This window comes from Schistocerca gregaria, chromosome 11 (genome assembly GCF_023897955.1).
Source record: "Schistocerca gregaria isolate iqSchGreg1 chromosome 11, iqSchGreg1.2, whole genome shotgun sequence".
In the NCBI taxonomy this organism is placed as follows: domain Eukaryota; kingdom Metazoa; phylum Arthropoda; class Insecta; order Orthoptera; family Acrididae; genus Schistocerca; species Schistocerca gregaria.
The window spans coordinates 68,633,654-68,658,150 of record NC_064930.1 but is presented as its reverse complement, the minus strand read 5'-3'; the positions used below and the strand labels follow the sequence as shown (position 1 = coordinate 68,658,150).

Below are 24,497 nucleotides of genomic sequence, written 5' to 3'. Positions count from 1 at the left end.
TCATAAGTGCTGGTCTCAATTAGCGTAACAGTGGCAAGAGGCTGCTATTTGTTGTTACTTAACACTGCTGCTTTCTTTGATAATGATCAACAACAACCAAACAATAGACTGTGTATGATAAAAGACGTTCTGAACGATGGTTTAACGAAAATTTTCTCTGTTTGAAAATCTTCGCAGGTGCCTCTTTAGTACATTACATTCTGCACAGAAATTAGTTATCTTAGATTTAAAAATTTAGTCAATTGTTGTGCTTCATTTTTGACTGAATCACTGTTAGGCATAACAATAATACGAATATAAACATGACACGATATATATTCTTCCACGTTTGCTGTTGTCTCACTCTATTTTCGTAGTTTATTAGGCAGACAGGATTTAAATGAGATAGCAGCAAACACAAAACAATACATGGCAAAATGTTTATATTCGTATTATTCTTATGGTGAAGAGACTACTGAATGTGATTCACAATTCATGAGTTCCTATTAGCAACCATCTCTCCTCACAGGTAGGAAAAAATTCAGAAAGTAGAGCTGGCCATATTAACAAATATCCCAAACAGTCTTGCCAGTCAGATTTTCGTAGTACATTGAAAGGCTGCTACATTTGAAGCTGAACAATACAGAATTTGCATTTACTTTGTTGGGTATTGTCTGAAAATGCAGTGGTTGAAACTCGGAGTGGAGAAAAAAGAGAGTCGTCCACTTTTCTTTTTAAATTTCTTTACTGACGCAGAGATTTTCGTGCCAGTATTTATCTTTGTGCCTGCAGAGCATGCCTGTGTAGCGCTACATATATTAGATGGCAGAAGTTTGTTGTGGCGGCACCTACCAACATTTTTCAGAACTTCCGATTGCTTTGCACTCGATTCTAAGCCGCAGGCGGTTTTTTGGATTACAAAAACTGGAAAAAAAGTGAGGCTTAGATTAGAGTAAAAACGGTAAATAAATTATCCCTTAAAGTATATACAAAGTATTAAGATGTGGCCAGATGGTGTATTCAGTGTGGGGAAAAAATACTTCAAAATATGTGCTTCTCAATCTGTCAAATTCCAACACACCTGCGAATAGCACCGTGACCTGACGTTCGTGTACGTGTGCGCCCACAGTGCCGGTGGTGTAAGGGCATGTGCTCGGACGGCATGGACAGGCGGCGGCAGGAGTGGCTCCAGCACTCGTGCGACAAGCAGGGCTTGGCGTCCGTGGAGCAGTGCCCGCCCCCGGCGACGCGCGACCAGCACGCGCTGCCGACGCTGCAGCCGCTGTCCCGGCCGCACGCCGGCGGCGGAGACGGGGGTGTGGAGGCCGCCGTGCACGCCTCCCAGCCGGAGGCTGCCCACTCGGAGCCGCAGCGCACTGACGGAGGGCTGCACATGAACGGTGAGTCGCGCCTGCTGCCGAATCGCTACCTCGATCTGATCACTTGAACTTCGTCTGAGTTCGTGTGTGTTTTGGATGTGGTTATTGTGGATTCAGTTAACCTAGAAAGTCAGAGTTTCCGCTTGTGTCTGCATCTGCATTTAGTCTCTGCAAACTGCTGTGAAGTGCGTGATAGAGGGTCCTTCCGACTGCGCTGATTTTTTCCTTCCCATTCCATTCACATACAGAGTGTGGGAAGAATAGCTGTTGGAATGTCTTTAATCTCAGCCTCACAATCCCTTCACAAACAATACATAGTGGGTTGTATATAGTCCTAGATTAACCAATCAGAGCCGGTTCTTGAAACTTTGTAGGTAGGCTTTCGCAGTATAGTTTACGTGTGCCTGCCTGTTATTTCTTCAGTCTCTCGGTGACACACTTTCATTGGTCAAACAAATATGTGACTGCTCGTGCTGCCCTTCTCCGTTTATAAGGGGTGTTCAAAAAGAAACGAGCCGGTGTGTGGAAGTTCACAACCCAGTGCTAGAAGGCACACATGTAGGTTACGTGACTGTACAGAGCTGGCAGCACATGAATCAGTCATCAAACACTGCCAGTCGCATTGCAAACAGTGACTTAGAGACGTCAAGAGAAGACAGATATCCCCCTTCTGATTCACTTCCTGTAGCACGGGACAACTTGCAAACCTTGACAACATTTTGCCAAGCGATCAAATCAAAAGGACCAGGCAATCTGCTCCACGACAATGCAAAGCCTAATACGGCCATCACGGTCACAGGACTACTGCAGAAATCCAAATGGGAGGTTCTCGGCCACCCTCCGTACAGTCCAGAGCTCTCTCCCTGTGATTACGCATTTTTTGGTCCCCTTGAAAAGACTCTGAGGGGGCAAAAGATTCACCTTGCACGACAACATCCAGCTGTACATGCGGAACTGGTTGACATCACAGCCTTGGGAATTTTATGAGACAGCCTTTCACCTCCTTGCGTCACAGTGGGACGAGTGTGTAAACAGCGAGGGTCAATACTTCTAACATGCTGGTACTTGTTTCTGTAATTATGCTTCTGGCTCATTTCTTTTTGAATTCCCCTTATATATTGAATATCCCCTGCTAGTCTTATTTGATACAGGTCGCACACGCTTAGATAGTATTGTAGGATGGGTCACACACATGATTTGTAAGCTGTCTCCATTATACCTATGACTGAGCTATATATGTAGAAACAAACTTCCACATGAAAAAAATTTATTAAAAACAAAAATTCCAAGACGTACCAAGCGGGAAAGTGCTGGTAGGCAGGCACAATAAAATAACGCACGCACACACACACACACACACACACACACACACACACACACACACACACAAAATTTCTAGCTTTCACAACCAACGGTTGCTTCTGCAGGAAAGAGGGAAGGAGAGGGAAAGACGAAAGGATGTGGGTTTTACGGGAGAGGGTAAGCAGTCACTCCAATCCCGGGAGCGGAGAGACTTACCTTAGAGGGAAAAAAGATAGGTATATACTCAAGCAGAGACACACGCGCATCCATACATATACAGACACAAGCAGACATATTTAAAGGCAAAGAGTTTGGGCAGAGATGTCAGTCGAGGCCGAAGTGCAGAGGCAAAGATGATGTTGAATGACAGGTGAGGTATGAGTGGCGGTAACTTGAAATTAGCGGAGATTGAGGCCTGGTGGATAACGAGAAGAGAGGATATATTGAAGGGCAAGTTCCCATCTCCGGAGTTTCGATAGGTTGGTGTTGGTGGGAAGTATCCAGATAACCCGGGCAGTGTAACACTGTGCCAAGATGTGCCGGCCATGCACCAAGGCATGTTTAGCCACAGGGTGATCCTCATTACCAACAAACACTGTCTGCCTGTGTCCATTCATGCGAATGGACAGTTTGTTGCTGGTCATTCCCACATAGAAAGCGCTGTCACAGTGTAGGCAGGTCAGTTGGTAAATCACGTGGGTGCTTTCACATGTGGCTCTGCCTTTGATCGTGCACACCTTCCGGGTTACAGGACTGGAGTAGGTGGTGGTGGAAGGGTGCATGGGACAGGTTTTACACCAAGGGCGGTTACAAGGGTAGGAGCCAGAGGGTAAGGAAGGTGGTTTGGGGATTTCGTAGGGATGAACCAAGAGGTTACGAAGGTTAGTTGGACGGCGGAAAGACACTCTTGGTGGAGTGGGGAGGATTTCATGAAGGCTGGATCTCATTTTGGGGCAGGACTTTAGGGAGTCGTATCCCTGCTGGAGAGCCACATTCAAGGTCTGATCCAGTCCTGGGAAGTTTTGTCACAAGTGGGGCACTTTTGGGGTTCTTCTGGTAGAGGTTCTGGGTTTGAGGGGATGAGGCTCTGGTTATTTGCTTCTGTACCAGGTCGGGAGGGTAGTTGCGGGATGCAAAAGCTGTTTTCAGGTTGTTGGTGTAATGGTTCAGGGATTCCAGACTGGAGCAGATTCGTTTGCCACGAAGGCCTAGGCTATAGGGAAGGGACCGTTTGATGTGGAATGGGTGGCAGCTGTCATAATGGAGGTACTGTTGCTTGTTGGTGGGTTTGATGTGGACGTGTGTGTGAAGCTGGCCATTGGACAGATGGAGGTCAATGTCAAGGAAAGAGGCATGGGATTTGGAGTAGGACCAGGTGAATCTGATGGAACCAAAGGAGTTGAGGTTGGAGAGGAAATTCAGGAGTTGTTCTTCACTGTGAGTCCAGATCATGAAGATGTCATCAATAAATCTGTACCAAACTTGGGGTGGCAGGCTTGGGTAACCAAGAAGGCTTCCTCTAAGCGACCCCTAAATAGGTTGGCATACGAGGGGGCCATCCTGGTACCCATGGCTTTTCCCTTTAATTGTTGGTATGTCTGGCCTTCAAAAGTGAAGAAATTGTGGGTCAGGATGAAGATGGCTAAGGTGATGAGGAAAGAGGTTTTAGGTAGGGTGGCAGGTGATCGGCGTGAAAGGAAGTGGTCCATTGCAGCGAGGCCCTGGACGTGCGGGATATTTGTGTATAGGGAAGTGGCATCAATGGTTACAAGGATGGTTTCCGGGGGTAACAGACCGGGTAAGGATTCCAGGCGATCGAGAAAGTGGTTGGCGTCTTTGATGAAGGATGGGAGACTGCATGTAATGGGTTAAAGGTGTTGATCTGCGTAGGCAGAGATACATTCTGTGGGGGCTTGACAACCAGCTACAATGGGGCGGTGAAGAGAGAGAGAGAGAGAGAGAGAGAGAGAGAGAGAGAGAGAGTGTATACCTGTCCCTTTTTCCCCCCTAAGGTAAGTCCTTCTGCTCCCGGGATTGGAATGTCTCCTTACCCTCTCCCTTAAAACCCACATCCTTTCATCTTTCCCTCCCCTCTTTCGTGATGAAGCAACTGTGGGTTGGGAAAGCTTGAAACTTGTGTGTGTTTTTTAGTGTGTCTATTTACCAGCGTTTTCTGATTTGGTAAGTCACAGCATCTTTTTTTAATATATATCGCACCCTAGAATGTATTTGTATGAGTTCAGTGATTCTAATTATGAGTCATTAATGATGTCATTGGATACTAAGTTTTTTCTTCTGGAAGTCCATAATTTTACATTCCTGGGCATTTTCAGCGAGTTGACAATCTTCCCACGAATTGGAGATGGTCAAGACCCTACTGAATGTGTACGCAGCTTTTTTCAAACAGTAATTCATTATAGATAACTGAATCATCTGTGAAAGGTCTGAAGTTACTAATAACCTAGTCTTAAAGTTCATAATGTATAACATAAACAGCTGTTGCCCCAACACACTTCCCTTTTTCACGCCTGTAGTTACTTCTGAATCTCTGATAACATACTGCCGCCTCCCCCCCCCCCCCCCCCCCCTTCCGAAGAAATCTGTAGTCCAGTAGTCAGTTTTACTCAATACCCCATACAACTGCACTTTTGGTAATAAGCTAATTGTGTTACTGAGTAAAATGCTTTCAAAATAGAAAACTACTGCTTTTATCCATTGCTTTCAGGAGGTATGTGTGAAAAGTGCAAGTTGGTTTTCATATAATCGGTGTTTTTTAAATCCGTGCTGGTTGGGGATCAAAGACGTCAGTATGTTAGAAATAGCACAGTGGGTTTAAGTTCATATACACAGCTGGATTTGCTGTGGCAATAGTGAAAATTTGTCTCAGTTTTTTCCAACTACCTGTTACCGCATCACCATCCTCATTTTTGGAAGAATGCCCTGCTTTACAATGCCAGTTCGATAGCTTTACTGGATGGTTCTTGAGTACTATAAACTTTTCTCCTAATGCAGCTGTTTTTTGTTCACTCCTAAGCTAGAGTTTGGTTTTGTCCCTGAACATGAATGTGTGGCTAAGTTGTCTATTTCCTTTTACCCATAACCAAGAAATAAATGTCTCGTCTCTTCAGATAGTCGTATGGCTGAAATCCTTCTGCCACAGGATGTTGTTGGCGTTTAGAATATGTGTTTCTTGGCACACCACCACATAGCACTGTTTGGAATGACGACAAATTGTCACAATAAATGATGAACTTATTTCCTAGGCTGCATGCTGTCCTACCTGTCACAACTGCTACATTTATGACGAAAAGGATCGCATGACGCACTTAAGCAATTTATCACGTAACACTGAAATTGTTTGTTCAAATTTCTTACGCGATCACTACACAGCTGACGGACTAGCTACATTTTGCCCAGGAAACATTTCATGCAACTTCTGAATTTTGATTTTGCATAAAATTCTCCTTTCCTGTAGTGAGCTTTCACGGTATCAATGTGCTGTCCTTTTGTGTAACACTCAGTGTGTGCCGCTGCCAGTCTAATAACCCAGCAGCAGCATTTAATTGTCAACTTGAATTATTTAAGGGACACCACAGACACCTACGTTGATATATGGACTCTGCACACCCCCATATACTGTGTAGTGGAGGGCACAGGGTGCACTAGGATACTATTTCCTTTGTGGACTTCAGAATGGTTTTCAGTGCTACTCCGAACACACTAGAATTTCTTTGCAAGGTCCATCTTGGGAATCGCATGGTTTTCAGATAAGATGTACTTAGTGTTCGTAAAAATATTTTCGTTTATGACATTAGTGTGTACGGAGAATTTCATTGTTTCGTTTATGTTTTGAAGATCACATCATTCAGATGTTGGTTGTTTATGCTTATGCGGCATTCTAGCCAGTCCCATTGTCATCTTCAGTGCAGTGTGGCTGGGTAACACATACTATAAACACAAGTCACATAAGCTTAGCATACAGTAATAAGGCCAGTGAAGGTTGCCATATCTGGAGATAATGCGAACTGGAAACGGGTCTTGTAAGACAGCCATTGAATTAAGAGCTGTGTGCGTGGAGGTCCGTGACCTTGTTAAAACCATACTCTCCTCATTGCCTATTTGTGATGTCGAAGTTATGGGAAGAAGGTGGTAAGGAGCATTGTAACGTAGCACTCTGAATTAATTCATAGTAATGTTGCTTTCCTCAAAACGTACACACCATTTTCTGAAATGGGTCTCTTGAAACATAAGAGAATTTTTGTTACATCTAAATGGAAAATTGGCATCACGACCCATGAGAAAAATCATGTTTTCATAACTGACTATGATTTAACAAGACATGACACTGTTCGTAATCACATTCAGGTTGTTAAATATCTGAGCTCTGTATAGGTGATAACGAATGTTTTTTCTGAGTCATTTGCACTGTTGACCCATTAACTCCTTGCTCTCAGGATGTGAGTGAATCGACCATTTAGGACACTCTATAGTGGACGTCCTAACTCGATGTTTTCGGGCATTCGGTTGTGTTGACACACACATTACAGAGCCAGTTGTGTTGAAGCATTCAACCCATCTAAAAATGGTGTTGTGATCTGGAACAGGTCAGTGGATGGGAATATGAAAATGAGTGTGAAGGTAGTTTTGTGTCTGTATTACAGACTCTTTGTTGACAAAAACTAAAAGAGTGAACGTACGATGCTCCAGGTTCAACATTGTGAAAACTAAAATCATACTCTGACATACAAATCAAGCCCACCCCCTCCTCTCTGGGGCCAGAGCTGCACTATTCAATATGAAAACATTGTTTCCATGGTGGACCTTGTGTAAGATAAAAGTCACAGGAAATAATGGTTCTGGACCCACATAAGAATGTGGGTTATGAGAACCACTGAAATACTGGGACATGAAATTGTTGTAGAGCTATTTCTATAGCGACCAGTTTTGGATTTGTTGTTTGATGTATGTGGTAAGTTACTTGTTGCAAACAAATTGTTCAGGGGGGGGGGGGGGGAGGAGAGAGAGAGAGAGAGAGAGAGAGAGAGAGAGATGATGGTTTCATTCCCACTATATTCTTTAGGAGCATGTATGTACATATGATTTGTATTTTAACAGTATGTACATATGATTTTTATATTAACAGCTGTACAATGGTCTAATTTTAGTTTCTGTAGCGATGCATCTCTAGTGTTAACTCACATGTTTTCTCTTTCTGCTTTTTTCTGCTGAAAGCTTTCACGGGAATAGTGGCTGGATGGAGACCAAAGGTATGATTGTTGCTGCTTGTGTAGACAACACTGCAAAATTCTGCACTGGACATTAAGAAATATTCAGATGTTTTGTGTGGAAGTGGTAGTCATAATGTTTAAATTATCACCAAAAAATAAACCTGCGAGCATGAAACGTTGACGTCATATATAAATTCACTGTTCATTGCAACACTAATTTTTCAGGGACAGATGATAAGTGAAGTAGTTGGTTGCAAAGTCTGTATTTTGCCAAAGAAGCAGCATGCACGATGTGGTCCATTGCAGAATGAGTTGGGACATTGTTTTAGAACAAAAAGACAGCCCTTGGACACCTTTGCCCAGCACTTTATCTAAGTAGCCTTGCGTAACTGCCCATTAGTGATTTAACCTGTTGGCACCACTCTGTGGCAATCCTAAAAAAGTGCTGAGCATCCTGTTACCTGATCACTGTCAGGTCTATGCCTTTTTTCTGTGGTGATGAAGCTGCATACAGTATAAACCCTCTTCTGTATTCCCAGAATTACAGTTTTCCCACTGTTTATAATCTTTTTTTATCGTTCCCTTCAAATTCACTATGTTTGCAATGTTTACTGTATGAGAGTTCCTTGTCAATTTAGGGAATACCAGGACATTAGTTGTAAAATTATAACTGGGTTTTTCCTTACGTTTATTCAGGAAGATCTGGTGCATTCTCTTGGGTGGTGCTGATCGTACAAACATTGAAAGCAGAGAAATTCAAAACACCATGAGCATTGGGTGAAAGCAAGTTTGTCACAGTGACATCTCTTCATATGAACCCCACTCTGGATAGAAACATAGTTGATATTGCAGAAGATATCACATGTTGGCAATAATCTCACAGCAAATCACATACAAAAGATCCCTTCACCAAAAACTGGCACTTGAAATTGATTATGGAAGAAGATATTGATCATACATAAAATTAGTGGATGAATAAGGACAATGTTATTTCAGTATACATTGGAAAACATTTGTTCAGTAACTTTCTGCAGACATGGATAGGTAAATGGAAAAACAAACTAAAAATAACAATCTGGTCTCAAACATGGGCTGCAAAATTGTGAAGCCATGACATTCGTGTCTGTACCACTGCTTTGGTTGGACTGTGTATGTGCTGGAAAGCATGTAAGTACCTAGAAAACTTTGTGTATTGTCCTCTCAGAAATTGTAATGTATCTACAGATAAGCTGAGACAGGTGTTCGCTTACTTTGATGTCTCTTGCACTGAGCGAAGTTTCTAGGCAGTCAGATTATGGCACCTGCCTTGCAAAAAATGAATTGCCCCCTAAGACTGTACATCATCAGTGGGCTGCGCAATTTCATTTTTGTTCTTCTAGCAGTGTCCTGAGGTGCTTTGGCATGAAGATTACAATGTGCACCAGGGCTTGTAGACATACAACAGAAAACAGACAAAACATTAAGTACAAACAATAGAAACTCCAGGTTTCAGCATCAACAATACAAGGAAAAAGACAGATTACTACTACCTGTTGAGTTGCGAACAAGCACAACGAAAATACAGTTACATATTTAGCTTTTGACCAAAACCTTTTTTAGGAAAGTGCATGCTTGCTTGCGTGCACGCATGCTCACTCACTCACTCACTCACGTGCGCGCGCACATTCTCGCGTGCGCGCGCACATTCTCGCGTGCGCGCGCACATTCTCGCGTGCGCGCGCACATTCTCGCGTGCGCGCGCACATTCTCGCGTGCGCGCGCACATTCTCGCGTGCGCGCGCACATTCTCGCGTGCGCGCGCACATTCTCGCGTGCGCGCGCACATTCTCGCGTGCGCGCGCACATTCTCGCGTGCGCGCGCACATTCTCGCGTGCGCGCGCACATTCTCGCGTGCGCGCGCACATTCTCGCGTGCGCGCGCACATTCTCGCGTGCGCGCGCACATTCTCGCGTGCGCGCGCACATTCTCGCGTGCGCGCGCACATTCTCGCGTGCGCGACTGCCGTCGTGTGTATGAGGTTTGATCGCTTGTGTGAATGAATGTGCACGCGTTTTATTGCCGAAGAATGCTATGGGCAAAAGTTAACTGTGTTAGTCTTTTCATTGTGCCTTTTTGCAACTCAGCAAGTCGTCTATGGTGAGTAGCAAAGAGTTAATTACACTAACTTGCACTACTTCAATTTTTTGAGGTGATAATTAGAACTTTTTGTGACTACTTCTAATATTTAATATAGTTGCTGTCTGTCTTTAAGGTGTCTGGCCTTATTAAAACATTTTTCAAGTTCAGTCTTGTGCAAAGCTAGAAAATTTTTACAAGCAGAAGTGAGAATTGTGTTATAAAATTTCAGAATACATTTGATGGGAAGTGTTTTAAATAAGGATTACCCCCATTTACTCATGTATATAATTTAAAAGAATGGAGGCAATGTATGCAGTATAGGTAGTTAAGAAACAAGTGAGTTTTTCTAAACTTAAACTGTGTTTTGAGGTGCTTACGTACAATATCGATCTTCAGTGGTAGCAGAAGAAAACTAAGTTTTGTTACCACTGCCAATTTTTTTTGTTATTTAAACAAATCTTCTAAATGTATAGCAGTATCAGTGTAGTTGTTAAATGGGGTAGAAATAGCATTTGGAAGAAAGTCATACACAATGTTTTGCCCACAAGCTGAAATTGGTGTCAAAAAAATTACACTGCAAAGAGACAAACTGTCGGAGGTGATTACTGGTGTGATGAGGATTTTAATGTGGGTTGAAGTGTAGTAGCAAGTAATGAGGTAAGAAAAGAATTGTAGCTCAGACTAACTCATCAAGTATCCACCAGATGGATTCAATGTTCAGTATGATTGAAAGAGTGTTACAGCTGCATCCAGTGATAAATAGCATTGTTAAATGCTTCACTAGTGCACTGCTCGTGGTAACAGCTGCACATATTGTAGATCAGGCAGATAGCTGTGACATTCTGCAGCCTACAGAAGTGGCTACTCGGAAAATTTGTGTAGAAAAGCACATTGAAAGCAGTAAAGTAATCCCAATAAGTAGTATGTTGAATATCTGAATGTCAGACAGTTGGAGAGAACCTAAAGAGTAATGCCATATTAGAAACCAAAAAGGAATTGCAGCCAACATACTAAATTATTAGCCTTATCAGCACCTCTTGATCCTCAATATAGGAATATCCAGGAAGATCCTTTAACATGTTTGGAGGCCATCAAGATGTCTAAAATCTTCTTTCAGCTGTTGAAATGACTGTCAGTGAGTATGGGCAACACGTTGAGGCATTACAGGAAAATAGAGAAACCATATCTGATATTTATAAATTGAACATTATAAAATAGTGCAAGAAAACGATAATTTGCAGACTGCAACAGGAATAGATGTACAATCACAGTTCAGTTATTACCTGGAAGATCTCTTCCTAGATGTTGAATGAGATCCATCAGAAATAAGCAGTAAAGTCATCAGCACAGCCTATCCAAAATTATAAAAAAAAGACTCCATCAACAGTGCAGTAAACAGAAGCATTTTCTCAAAAATGTAATTTGAAGTCTGTAGACAATTGCTGTATGTATTGATTAATAAATAAGATACTAGATTTATTTGTATGTTGCTTTTTAGGTCATCGTAGCAATTCGTCATTTAACATTGGTGTCAGAAAAATAAATAATTTGGGAGTCAATTGATGTTGGAAAATCACCAACATTGCCCATTCCTAGATAAAATTAAAAACTAAAGCTGTAAGGCACATATAAAATTTAGTGAAATCTTGGCAGTTGTACAATGCAGCCTCATGTACAAAGAAGTAAACACAAGAATTGCATATTAATGAAGTGTGATTAGATAAATTTCGTTTAGATCAGTTGGATCTTAAAAAATAACTATTGTTTCCTTACATAGCGCTACTTTCAAGCCACAGTAGTGTTTGACTTTCTGCAGGGAACGTTTGACTGGTTCGACTTCAGTTGAGAAAAGTAACTTCACTGTTCCCATACAGGCAACTGAATTAGGTTTTCATGAGATGCGCAGGGGATTAGCCATTGATATCTGACTCCTGTCCTGAAATTCTACTTGGTTATGACTGTAATGCTCGAAATCAGTTGTGTGTAAAGTTACATTGAAGTTGTTTTTAGCAACAAAGGTGGAGGCAATCAGTTATTCCTGCACAAAGTCAAAGGTTTTTGGGAAAAAAGTAAATGAATGAAAATGTAATTCAAAATTTGTTTACTATTTGTGTGTAGATGCTGCGGCTTTTGTTAATACATGCCTTTTTTTATTTCCTGTCACGGTTGTGTTCCCACTATTTCATTAGCAGTTACTTTTAAATCACATGTAGCCTTACAAGGAGCTTACTAGCACACTTTGTTGAAAATTACAGTGTTGTTTGTTGTGGTAATTAAAAACATACAAAAGTCTGGATTGTATGAATCGTAGTGAAGTGATTTAATAGAACTTCTCTGAAGAGCACACATTTATATATCACATTTAATAATTGTTCTGTATGCAGAGCAGTATTAAGTTTACTTCTTTGTGTTGCTATTTTATATGGTAACAATTTATTGCTGGTTTGAAAATGAACACGGTGTTGACAACTAGCCAGCAATAAACTTGAGCACTAGTGTGATTTCCAAGCACTGTTAAGTACAAAGCATTTCATCAGATCTTCAGTTATCAGCCACTAGCATATTAGACTAGTAATTAAGTAGTTGCTGGTTCGAATCTCATTGGTGTCGCAGTATTTCTTACTTTTATTTTAATTTTGTATTTATTATCATATAAAATCTTAAAATCATTATTCTTAACAAATAAAAGATAATCAAACTGTGTGGCTCAGAACAGGTAGCGATCAGTAAATTGGACTGAGCATAGAACTTTAAAAAAAGAAATTGTTGATAGGAAATTGCTGAGTGTATGAGCCAAGTTAAGGCACTACAGTAGTTGTCAAGGCAAAAGGAGTACATGCTTCAGAGACTGATTATAGATGGATGTGGATTAAGAGATATAATGATAGAGAATGGAGAATATTAAGAATTTTAGGTGACAGATCGATTAATAGGCACATTATGTTTGAGAGCAAGTGAGGAGCTGTACAGAAGGACGGAACTGGTAACATCTGTGATTAACCCTTTCACTTCTGTGGGTGTTTGTACACATCCTGTGCTACACTTTTCTCCTGGTATTATGGATGTCTGACTGTATTTGAGCTGCCGACCTTTCACTGTTGTGGACGAGTTACTTCCATATCTCAGTGAATGTAAGGGTTAAGAGTATTTATCATGTATCATATGTCTTTAAGTGCTATCATTTGCAGAAAACATTTTTTTTCATATCTTGAATTGTTTGAGATATGATTATTGTTATGACTATGCGATTCGTGACGTGAATGGGCGCATTGCGCGCGGACATCCTTTGGCCATAAACTCCAGTAATTCAAGAATGAAATGAGATATCCTCCTGCTCTAAATTTTATGTAAAATTTTGATACCTTATATATGTTTCATTCAGTTCAGTGTAAGAGCTGAAATCCAACCATATGCAGTGCGTATTTACCTCTGCGAGCTCTTAAAATTTCTTGCACTGTTTTATTTAATTTCATGCAGCGGGGTTCGTATGACAGAGATAGAAAAGAAATGCATTTCTTTACAGAGGGAACATATCAGATGTGCAAAAATCCAATTTTTTTCACCTGATAGGTTTTGAAAAATTGAGTAGTATTTCGTATCGGGCAGAACACTGTCTTGGCACAGACACCAGAAGTTGGTGAGCAGTACAGCTGTAACAAAACCCACCCTCAGCACAGAATGCAAAGAGCTGATCTGTAGTTGCAAAAGGGTTAAGAAGAAAAACTTGTTATTTAAGGGCACACGTCCAGTATGTCCCATGATTGTCTAACAAAGAAAATTTGGAAATTCATAACGCCAAAGGCAAAGAGATTGGGACAGCTCCACCAAATGTGATACAGATGTTAAAAAGAAATCAGTACCCCAGAGGACAACATTGTGGACAGTAACGAATTTAGACAAATGCTGGAAAATGTGCAGAGGCTTTAAGCTAGGAGAAGCATTCAAAAAGACGGAGGGAGGTGGCAGTCTGTCAGAAGACCAGGAGGAGGCACTGAGTGATGGATTCTAGAGATACAGGCAGGAACAGTGGTAAAAATGGAAAAATGATACCCACCTGTTGTAACCACAACCAACAGCGGGAACACCTTGGGCTGCGGATCGGAGCCGCCAGGCGGGGAAGGCACCGGTGGTGGAGCACGCACCACCAGGTAAACACAGGACGAGTCGGATGACAGACAAACGACAACTGACAACAACAGACCACGACCGACTATGAGCGACACAACAAGGAAGAGATAAACAACGTAGGCTTGTGGAAACCACAACACTAAACGTAAATCCACTCGGAACCAGAGCCAGGCAAATGTCAACAACGAGCAACGACCAGAACACAGTACCGCTGAGATAGACGAAATCCAGAGCAATTACCAGACTGGCTGGACTAGGGCAGAACAGGTCCCTATATACGAAACCGGAGGGAGTGGCTATTGGCCGCTGTCTGCACGTGGCTTAGCGGTGGCGCCCTACCTGCACGGAATAGCGACCGCGGACGCAAAGCCCTCTATGGGCTGACCACGTCCATATGTTCTGCCTCATGTTTGACTTCCGCGGCGAAAGGTACTAGAATACAGATTGTTAACTAGTATTTCATAGTGCCTCAGTTCATTGTAAAAAAAAATTATTACACAGCATTTCTTAATTAACAATTCCACTTTATAACGAATGGAAATGTCTAATCATTAAATGGAAGAATTATGTACGTCTGTAATATTGTGCAATGTCAAGAAATATTTAATTTACTCTTTAAAGCTTTTTGTTTTTGTACGAATTTTTAATTTATTTGGAATGGTCTCATACCACATCTTAAAAAATATATAAGCTATTCGTTAATTCAGATTCGCAGGGTCCTAGTTCTTGCTAATAAGTATTGAGTTTAAAAAAAAGTATAAACAAGTTGCTGCCACTGAGAATTCAAACAGCAACTTCACAATTACTAAAGTAATGCCCTACTGACTCACTGGCTGGTGAATTTCTCAATGAAATACACCAAATGCTTGTTAAATTAACAGCACTTGTAAATCTACTAATCTTGAAATGGTTTACCTTTAAAGAAAAAAAAAAGTGCCTTATCACTTTAGGAAATAGATATTTGGGCTCCAAGCCACTTATGCTATGAGTACGAAGAAAATATAAGAGGGCCAATTCGTAAGGCTTCCTTGTAAGACACAAAATAAAAATAAAACTGAAGTAACACTACCTGCAAATCTTTCTACCGAAGTTGTGCGGAAACTCTGTAAGCTTTAGTAGGTATTGCTGCCCATCCACATTTCACACAAATTTCATTGTGCCGCCGTAAGAACGGAGATGCTGACAGATGTTTCTCTCCCTCTGCACGGCAGGATCTCCGAGCAGCTCCTCGGTGAGCGTGTCTGGCGTGGTGGCGATCCTGAGTGTGGTGACGCTGGTGTGCGCGACGGGTGTGTGGATCCTGTACGCCTACCGCAACCCGCACACAGCTTCTGGCCAGTTCCTCATCAGGGTGAGTAGAGTCGTGGGGTATGGTGTGTCACACACCGTGTGAGCACCAGCTGTTTACATGCGCCAAACATCAAAGTCAAATGAACAACTATAAACATATTTCAGAGTGATCTTTTCATAGGCCAACCACAACTGTACATGTCTGTTTTCAGAAAATGGAGGAAACTTGATCATTCGTTGAACCAATAATATTTGATAGTTCCCGACTGCTTTCAGAATAATACAGTTCCGTCATCTGGTGTACAATGAAGTGTAAAAGAAATAAGATGTCTTCCACCATATGTTGTTTGCGGAACAAAAGTTCTGTGTTCCATTTCATAAAATAGCGATTGTGGGATCTCGACAGCAATGATCGGTTTGTTCCTTTGGCCATACTAACAGGAAAACCCACAAAATGAAGGGGGGGGGGGGGGGGGGGGAAGAGGGAGGGGAAACAGTCTGACAAGCAATGTTGTGGTTGCTGTCGAAAAATATTTAATAGTCAGACACAGGACTTTCATTCCACTGACATGGGTCGAAGGCAACCTTACCTCTTTCACACTTTATTATACAACAGAATATAGAATTAATTTATTCTGTAACTAGTTATAAACAATAAAATATTATTGTTTAAGCAACTCAGTTTTTTCACTTTGTGAAAATATAAATATAAATATTTTGGGATGACTGCATGGAATTTCAATATTAGATACAAAGAACATACGAGGGAATCAGAGAGTAAATATACTCAGTCAACATGCAGTAAATTTCCTAGAGACCGGCAAGCTTATGACCACAGATCAGCAGGTAGGAGACGAGGTACTGGCAAAATTAAAGCAGTGAGGACGGGGCATGAGTCGTGCTTGAGTAGGTCAGTTGGTAGAGCATATGCCCGTAATAGGTCCCGAGTTCGAGTCTCGGTCTGGCACACAGTTTTGATCGGCTAGGAAGTTTCATATCGGTGCACACTTCGCTGTAGAGTGAAAATTTCATTCTAGATTAGCACAGTTTTAGAAAGCATAGCACAGTTTTAGAAAGCATCACTTGGGCAAAACTCAGCTAGTCCTTTTCTCCAGGATACACTGCGACCCATGGATGAAGGGCAACAGACAGATACCGTATTTCAGAAATTCCGGAAAGCATTTGCATGGTGCCCTGTTGCAGGCTGTTAAAAAGATATGAATGTATGTAATGTGTTCTCAGATATGTTGGTGGCTTGGAGACTTTATAAGTAATAGTGTGAGAGGACTGCTGTTATTTTCTATACGTAATGATCTGGCGGAATGGGTAAACAGCGGCCTGTGGCTGTTTACTGGGGTGTACTGGAAGGTGTTGTCATTGAGTGGCTTTGGGAGGATACAATATTAGTTAGACAAAATTTCTAGTTGGTGTCACGAATGGCGGCTAGTTCTAAACATGGGAAAATGTAAGTTAATGTAAGTTAATGCATGTGAGTAGGAAAAACAAATCTGTAATGTTCAGATATAGCATTAGTAGCATCCTGCTCGACTTTCACGTCATTAAAATTCAGAGTGTAACATTGCAACGCAATACGAAATGGAATGAGCAAATGCGGATTTTGGTGGGGAAGGGAAATGGTAGGCTTTGGATTATTGGGAAAATAGTGTGGTTCATCTGTAAAGGAGACAGCATATAGGATGCTAGTGCAACCCATTGTTGAGTATTGCTAGAGAATTTGCGATCCTTAACAGACTGGATTTGTTATACTTATGTGAATTTATTCTATGTTTATGTGTGTCAAAGTTCGTAAATACAAATAAACTGTCAAAACTTTACTGACTTCCAGAAGGTTCTTTATATCAGCGCACCCTCATGTAGCAAGGGAAAGAAAGAAAGAAAGAAAGAAACCAGCATAAAAGTTCCCACGTCTGAGCAGTATAAAGAGGAATAAGTTCCTCTTTAAAACATTCTGGCACAGAATGTGAGGAATCTACTGAGTCAGTCCTCATTCTGCCTTAGTCAACAAAAATTTTGGCACACGAATATATTCACAATTTTTTGTGCTATCAGTCACAGAGAGAGAGAGAGAGAGAGAGAGAGAGAGAGAGAGAGAGAGAGAGAGAAAATGTGGCTATGAAAGAGGGGGGAGAGATGGATGGAGGCAAAAGAAGAGGAGCAGAGGAGAAAGGAGACAGTGTAAATGAACAATACAGAGTCCATACACAGCTTTGGTTGTGTGGACACTCCTAGAACAGCAAAGGTTAAAACGTAAGTATAGGGGAGGGTGGATTTTGGACAAATTCTAAACACATGGCTACACAGGAAAAAAAAAGTTGGACCCTCAGAATTTTTGAGTTGCTAGCATACAGTGCTGGCAGCAGCTGTGCAATATACTGTACATCAATGTGAGAAAAAGGATAGACTGGGGAAAACAACAGTGGGAGTGTGAGGGGAGACTGCTGAATTAGGATTGAAGCAGCTAGTTTCCCACTTTTCTGTCGGAATGTTTTGAAGAGCAGCATATTCACCTTTACAGCACTTCAACTGGAGCATTTTTCTGCCTGGACATAAATGATCTGACAGATGAGAGGAACAGCTATCAGTGACTGTTTGCTGATGAGCTATGGTGTACAGGAGTTACAGAAACACTGAGGCAGTATTTCTCAATCTGGACTGGCAGCTTGCTCCAAGTGTGAGAGAATTTAAGTTTATGCAAATTAGTGGGAAAAAACAGTATTGGTGGTGTGCTGTTTGATGCAGTCATGAAATAGAGTATCTGGGACTATGAAAAACAGAGAGCATGTAAGGTCGGTTGCAGGAAATGTGAACGGTTGACTTGTTGCTCATCTATAAAGGAGACTGTGTATAGAACAGTAATGAAACCCATTCTTGAGCCAGTCTTCCAGATCCCCCACCAGGTCTGTTTAAAGGAAGACATCAAGGCAATTCAGAAGCGTTCTTAGATTTACTACCATTAGATTTGATCACCAAGTGAGCATTATGGAGACGGTTCATGAATTCAAATGACAACCCAGGGATGGAAAAAGACATTCTTTTTGCAAAATGCTTTTGAGAAGATTTATGGAGCTGGCATTTGTAGCTCATCGCAGAATGATTCTACTGCCACAAATCTACATCCAGCGTAAGGACCACAAACACAAGTTAAGAGGTTCACATGGGCACAGAGACAGTCTTTTATTCCCCCCCCCCCCCCCCCCCCCACCTCATTCCATTTAAGAGTGAAACATTAAAGGGAATGATCAGCAGTGGTACCAACTGCTCTTCGCCACACATTGTTGATGGCTTGCAGAGTACATATCTAAGTCCAGATTTTTTCTCATGTTCAAATGCGTGTGAATTGCTGAGGGGCCAAACTGCTGAGGTCATCAGTCCCCAGACATACACCTACTTAAACTAACTTATGCTAAGAACACCACACACACACACACACACACACACACACACACACACACACACACACACACACACACACCCATGCCAGCGGGAGGGGCTGCGCAATCCGTGCCATGGTGCCTCAAACCGCATGGCTCTAGATTCTTTAAAAATTCTTTTCAGGTGTCCATCGATCTACACCTACCTCCATATTCCACGAGTCACCATACTGCATGCAGCAGAGGGTACCCTTGCAACAGTGTAACTGGAAAACAGCTGTATATATGCCTCCATGAGACCTTATTTCTCATATCTTCATAGTCCTTACACCTAATGTGTGTTTACATCAGTAGAACCATTCTGCAGTCAGCTTCAAACGCTCAGTAGCATTCCTCTAAGAGAATACCGCCTTTCTTCCAGAGAGTCTCATTTGCATTCCTGAATCATCTCTTAACACTCGCATGTTGTTCAAAGCTACCAGTAAGAAATTTAGCAGCTTGCCTCTGAATTGCTTTAGTGTCTTCCAAACCCAGTCTGGCAAGGATCGCAAATTCTCTAGCAATACTCAACAATGGGTTGCACTAGCATCCTATATGCTGTCTCCTTTACAGATGAACGACACTATTTTCCCAATAAACCAAAGCCTACCATTTCCCTTCCCCACCAAAATCCGCATTTGCTCATTCCATTTCGTATTGCGTTGCAATGTTACACTCTGAATTTTAATGACGTGAATGTCGAGCAGGATGCTACTAATGCTATATCTGAACATTACAGATTTGTTTTTCCTACTCACATGCATTAACTTACATTTTCCCATGTTTAGAACTAGCCGCCATTCGTGGCACCAACTAGAAATTTTGTCTAAGTAATATTGTATCCTCCTAAAGCCACTCATTGACAACACCTTCCAGTACACCCCAGTAAACAGCCACAGGCCGCTGTTTACCCTTTCCGCCAGATCATTACGTATAGAAAATAACAGCAGTCCTATCGCACTATTACTTATAAAGTCTCCGAGCCACCCACATATCTGAGAACACATTACGTACATTCATATCTTTTTAACAGCCTGCAATGGGGCACCATGAAAATGCTTTCCGGAATTTCTGAAATACGGTATCTGTCTGTTGCCCTTCATCCTTGGGTCGCAGTGTATCCTGGAGAAAAGGACTTGCTTAGTTTTGCCCAAGTGATGCTTTCTAAAACTGTGCTCATCTAGAATGAAATTTTATATGAAACTTCCTGGCACATTACAACTGTGTGCTGGACCGAGACTCGAATTGGGACCTCTGCCTTTCGCAGGCAAGTGCTCTACCAACTGAGCTACCCAAGAACGACTCCCGCCCGCTCCACGCTGCTTTAATTCCGCCAGTACCTCGTCTCCTACCTGCTGATCTGTGGTCATAAGCTTATTGGTCTCTAGGAAATTCCCATGTCTGTGGAATGAAAGTCCTGTGTCTAACTGTATTAAATATATTTCCGACAGCAACCACGAGATTGCTCTTTAATATTGCTAATATTCGCAGCCATTCATCATCAGTTGCAAGTGCATATCTTTGGTTGTTATTTATCACTTCCTTTCAGAGCAATATTCTTAGCTTCAATTTGTGCCAGTATTATTGAGCTAACTCTAAATTGAAATATAATAAATTTTTTGGAGGCAGGAAGCATCTGGACAGAAGAATGAGCACGGATTTAGAAAGGACTGCTTGCGCAAAACTCAGCTTTGTTAACAAACATCCGAGGAATATATGAGGGAATCATGGTGTAAATATACTCACTCCACATGCAGTAAATTTCCTAGTGGGGTGGAAGGCAACCTTAGCAATATTATAGAGATTTCTTTTTGGGTCGTACTGACCTGAACACTACATAAAAATAAATTTGGGGGCATAACTACAGTATTGTCATGATAAGAAATATTTTTGACTCCCTAACAAATCTTGCAGTTATAGATGAAGAGTGTTAGTTTCACACACACCTATCTCGTTTTACAACTCAAATAATAATAAAAGAATACTGCTTTTGCATCATATGGGCCCTGTAACATGTATCTTACTTTTCAGTACACTGAAACAATTGTCTGATTTGATCCCTTTGACTAAAGCCTGTAACTGTGAATGAAAATGGTGGGTTTGTTTATACGTAACTTCTCTTATGGAAAATGAGAAAAATTTCCTGAAATGTCGTGTAAAATATGAATAAAAGGGTAGTGAATATTAGCTGAAATAATTGAAATAATAATTCTTAGTAAACCTCATTAGGTTCTATTGCGGTCTTGTTTGGATCATTTTTGTAATACCTGGAGAATAAATATGGGAAAAGTGTTAGAATTTTCAGGGATTTCAGTTGAGATTATTAAAGGTATTTTACGTATCTTCTGTTTGTCATTGATTTTCTACTCATTCTTGTTGGCACACTTTTGTGACAGATTGATGTTCCTACCTGTAAAATTGTTTCCATTGTTTTATATACATCTATACATGCCATTAAATGAAGTGTTACAGGTTTTTGTTTTGCTATTTAACATTTTATTCACAATTTTCGTTCCAAATTGCATGCAAACAACACACACGAACATGTTAGACGTACTACTAAGACTCCAGCCAAAACTTAACGCACCGAGGATATTTGTTACAATACAAGCAATACAGTATTTTTAACAAAGCCGCATAAATTTTGTTTATATATGTACAATTTCCATATGTTTCAAAAACAAATACCACCATGACATCAACAGTATTAATATTTCAAATGCAATTTTAACAACAAAAGGTTAAATATAAAAAGCACATGAAAGATGCACAGTAATTAATCTCATTTGAGTGTAAATACTATTTATGCAGGTTTTTTGTATTGGTTTGTGCATGAAAATACATAAATGTCATTATAATTATAAATATAGTTGTAAAAATATTGTTAAACGATTTTGTGATGTCTTCACCTGATACTTTTTTCTATTTGATTTCTTATTACTATTTCGGCCTTGGGCCATTTTCAAGTATCTAAAACTGAATATTATACATTGGATGCATTAGTATCACTAGAGAATGTCATATTCTGAAGTACACTAGGAGAATTATACCTTACGTTATAGTGTGTTTGTTACTAGTATCCCATGTATGTCTTTACTCTCATAACTGGGATGGTTGTCATACAATAAATTGAAAATAGTTTCTCATAATTTTAGGAGCGTGTTATTTTTTAGCAGTTCCTGCAAAGCTCTTATAGTAAGATCAACATTTCTAAGATACGTGCACTTGGAAATTTTTTAGTTGAGCCATGTAGGACATTATTCTTATGTATATTAATTATTGTTCATTGTTGTTGTGAGTATGACTGCATGTAATTCCTATAAAAATAAATCAGAAACATTTGTTTGTTTCATTTTTGAATAGTTAAAGATTTTGCATATAAAGTTGATCACAGTAGTTGAAACAGTAAGGAAAACTGTCAAAATGTTGTGAAACCTTAAATGACTTGCATTATGGTTGCATTTCTTTCTCATTAGTCATATTTATTCAAGGACATAACGGTAATTATATGTAATGCTTTGTTGCAGAACTTGTGAAAAGTTGTCCAGGAATTTTTCAGTCCAGAGATCTTTCTATTTATTTAATACTATGTTCAATTTCTTCCATCACATCCATGACTTTGCGTTTCTGTAACTTATGTAATGTTTATAGTTATGTATTGCTATTAGGCACTTTGTGGTTGGTGTCTTAGAGTGCAGCAAAGGTATGTTCTTAATATCATGTGCTAAGTTTCCTTGTATCGTCCAGTTTAGAGTTTTTTTTTTTTACAATTAATTTAGTATATAGTATATAATTTAGTATATTCCTGACAACAAAAAATATTCTGACATCCTTTTCAATTGTATGTCCAGCAAGTTTTTAGCATAACAGTTACTTATAGCCACATTGTTAAGAACAGTTCTTTTTCAATGTTTTCTATTGTCAGTGGTAATGTTTTAGATACATGAAAATGGTCTGAGGCCAAAATTGTAAAACAGTACATCCAATTAAGAAAGTGTCAGCTAAAATCATTTAAAAAATTCATCACAATTGTAGACCCACCACAATGAAGATCACGAAAAAAAAAATTTTATTATTGAATTTTGTGAAGCCGAGATCAAATTCATTACAACTCTAACAGAACAGCACTGTTTAACCAGCCAGTCTAAATTTTGCGGAAGGCTGCAAAGACCTGCCCGTCAGTGCATGGCAATACCCATATCAGTTTCCTTACACAGATGTTTGGATTCTTGTTGCAGTACCGGCCAAGCCAGTGGAGCTGGCGGAGGGGCGAAGCGCGCTACACGGCCGCCACGATACACATGTGAGGATGCGGAGGCACTGCCCGCCACGCGGGGGAGTCCCCGCCCGCCACGCGGGGGAGTCCCCACAACGCCGACACCCCCGCACCTGCCCCCGACCTGTCCGGCGAATCTCACCTCCGACTGCTGTCGCCTCTGTCGACAGCTGTCGTCAAGATAAGTTGTGGACTGACCTGCCTCGGTCGATAGTGTGTGCTGCAGCGTGAGCGTGTAATTGTAGGGAAAGCAGATTTACCCCGAAGTACTTTCAGCCGAGGCGAGGAATAACTTATTTCTGTTGTGTCTCTTAGCAGAAGGCTGTGTACCGTCGCCGCTGCCCGCGACAGACTCGATGCTCCTCTGGGTTTGCTTACATTCCCGGCACTCAGTTTTATCCGACAGTTTTAATTATTACTTTTTTAAAATGCTTGAGCGTTTTGCGGCTTGTGCTTCAGTGGACGTGTGAAATTTAAATTTTTGTTGTCTGCCATCAGTAGTGGCATTTCTGTTACTTTTATAATCCAAATGGGCAAGTGTATTACTGATAAGCATGTATTTTTTCTGGTTTGTATATAAACACTTGTATATTTCTTTATGCAGAATAAAATGGATAGTAAAGTTGTTTTAAACCCTATAGTGTTATTTTTACGCCTGAAACTGGCTGCCTTTTCTGTCTTGTTTGTTTGTTTGTTTGTTTGTTTGTTGCTCCAAATGTGGTCACACATTAGGGTGGGCCCAAAACTAAGAAATTTTCTGTAGTTGGTGAATGGCTAGTTTCCGAATCTATCACTAGAAGGTACCTTCACTTGGCACTATTTTGGATGAGTTCGTGCAGTAGCATTGTGTGCAAATGTTATTGTAGTCAGCATGACTGTTTCTGTAATTACTGTTTCACATGTTCAGTTACCTTTTTTCCCAGTGACTGACATTAAATACCAACGTGTTGACACCACGTTCTGTTTTCTGTTATGGTAGGAGGAAGTTTTGAGCAGGTGAGGATTTACAAGTGTGTATTTCCCCAACAGTGATCAAAGTCTGTTGAAGGCATATTACCACAGCGACAACCCTGGACTTCCAGAGAAGATGAAAACAATGGGAAAAAAAACATGTTGCGATCATACATGTTTGATCGTCGTAGAACAATCGATGAATTGGTGGAAGTAATTTGAATATCCTGGCATTTGTGCCAGCCAATTTCTAGTGAACATCTGGAGATGAAACTTGTTGCAGCAAAATCATCCGGCATGTGCTTCCTGACGATCAGAGCCAGTCGCCTGTGTGTTTCCAGTAATTGACAGAACAGTCTCAAGTTGCTCTTGATTTTTGCCGCAAAAGTCATCACAGGCAACAAATTGTTGTGT

General features: G+C 40.9%; 1 protein-coding gene across 2 annotated transcripts in view; it reads left to right on the top strand.

Annotated features, from left to right (window-relative positions):
• LOC126295210 (plexin domain-containing protein 1) overlaps positions 1-23,765 on the top strand; it is a 1,111,099-nt gene extending 1,087,334 nt beyond the window's left edge. For both annotated transcript variants that reach the window (XM_049987546.1, XM_049987549.1), the window contains 3 exons: positions 1,109-1,379; positions 15,347-15,486; positions 23,095-23,765. In XM_049987546.1, coding sequence (XP_049843503.1) covers positions 1,109-1,379; positions 15,347-15,486; positions 23,095-23,163 — 480 coding nt within the window. In that variant the 3' untranslated portion in view covers positions 23,164-23,765. The remainder of the gene's footprint in view (positions 1-1,108; positions 1,380-15,346; positions 15,487-23,094) is intronic.
• Positions 23,766-24,497: the final 732 nt, after the last annotated feature.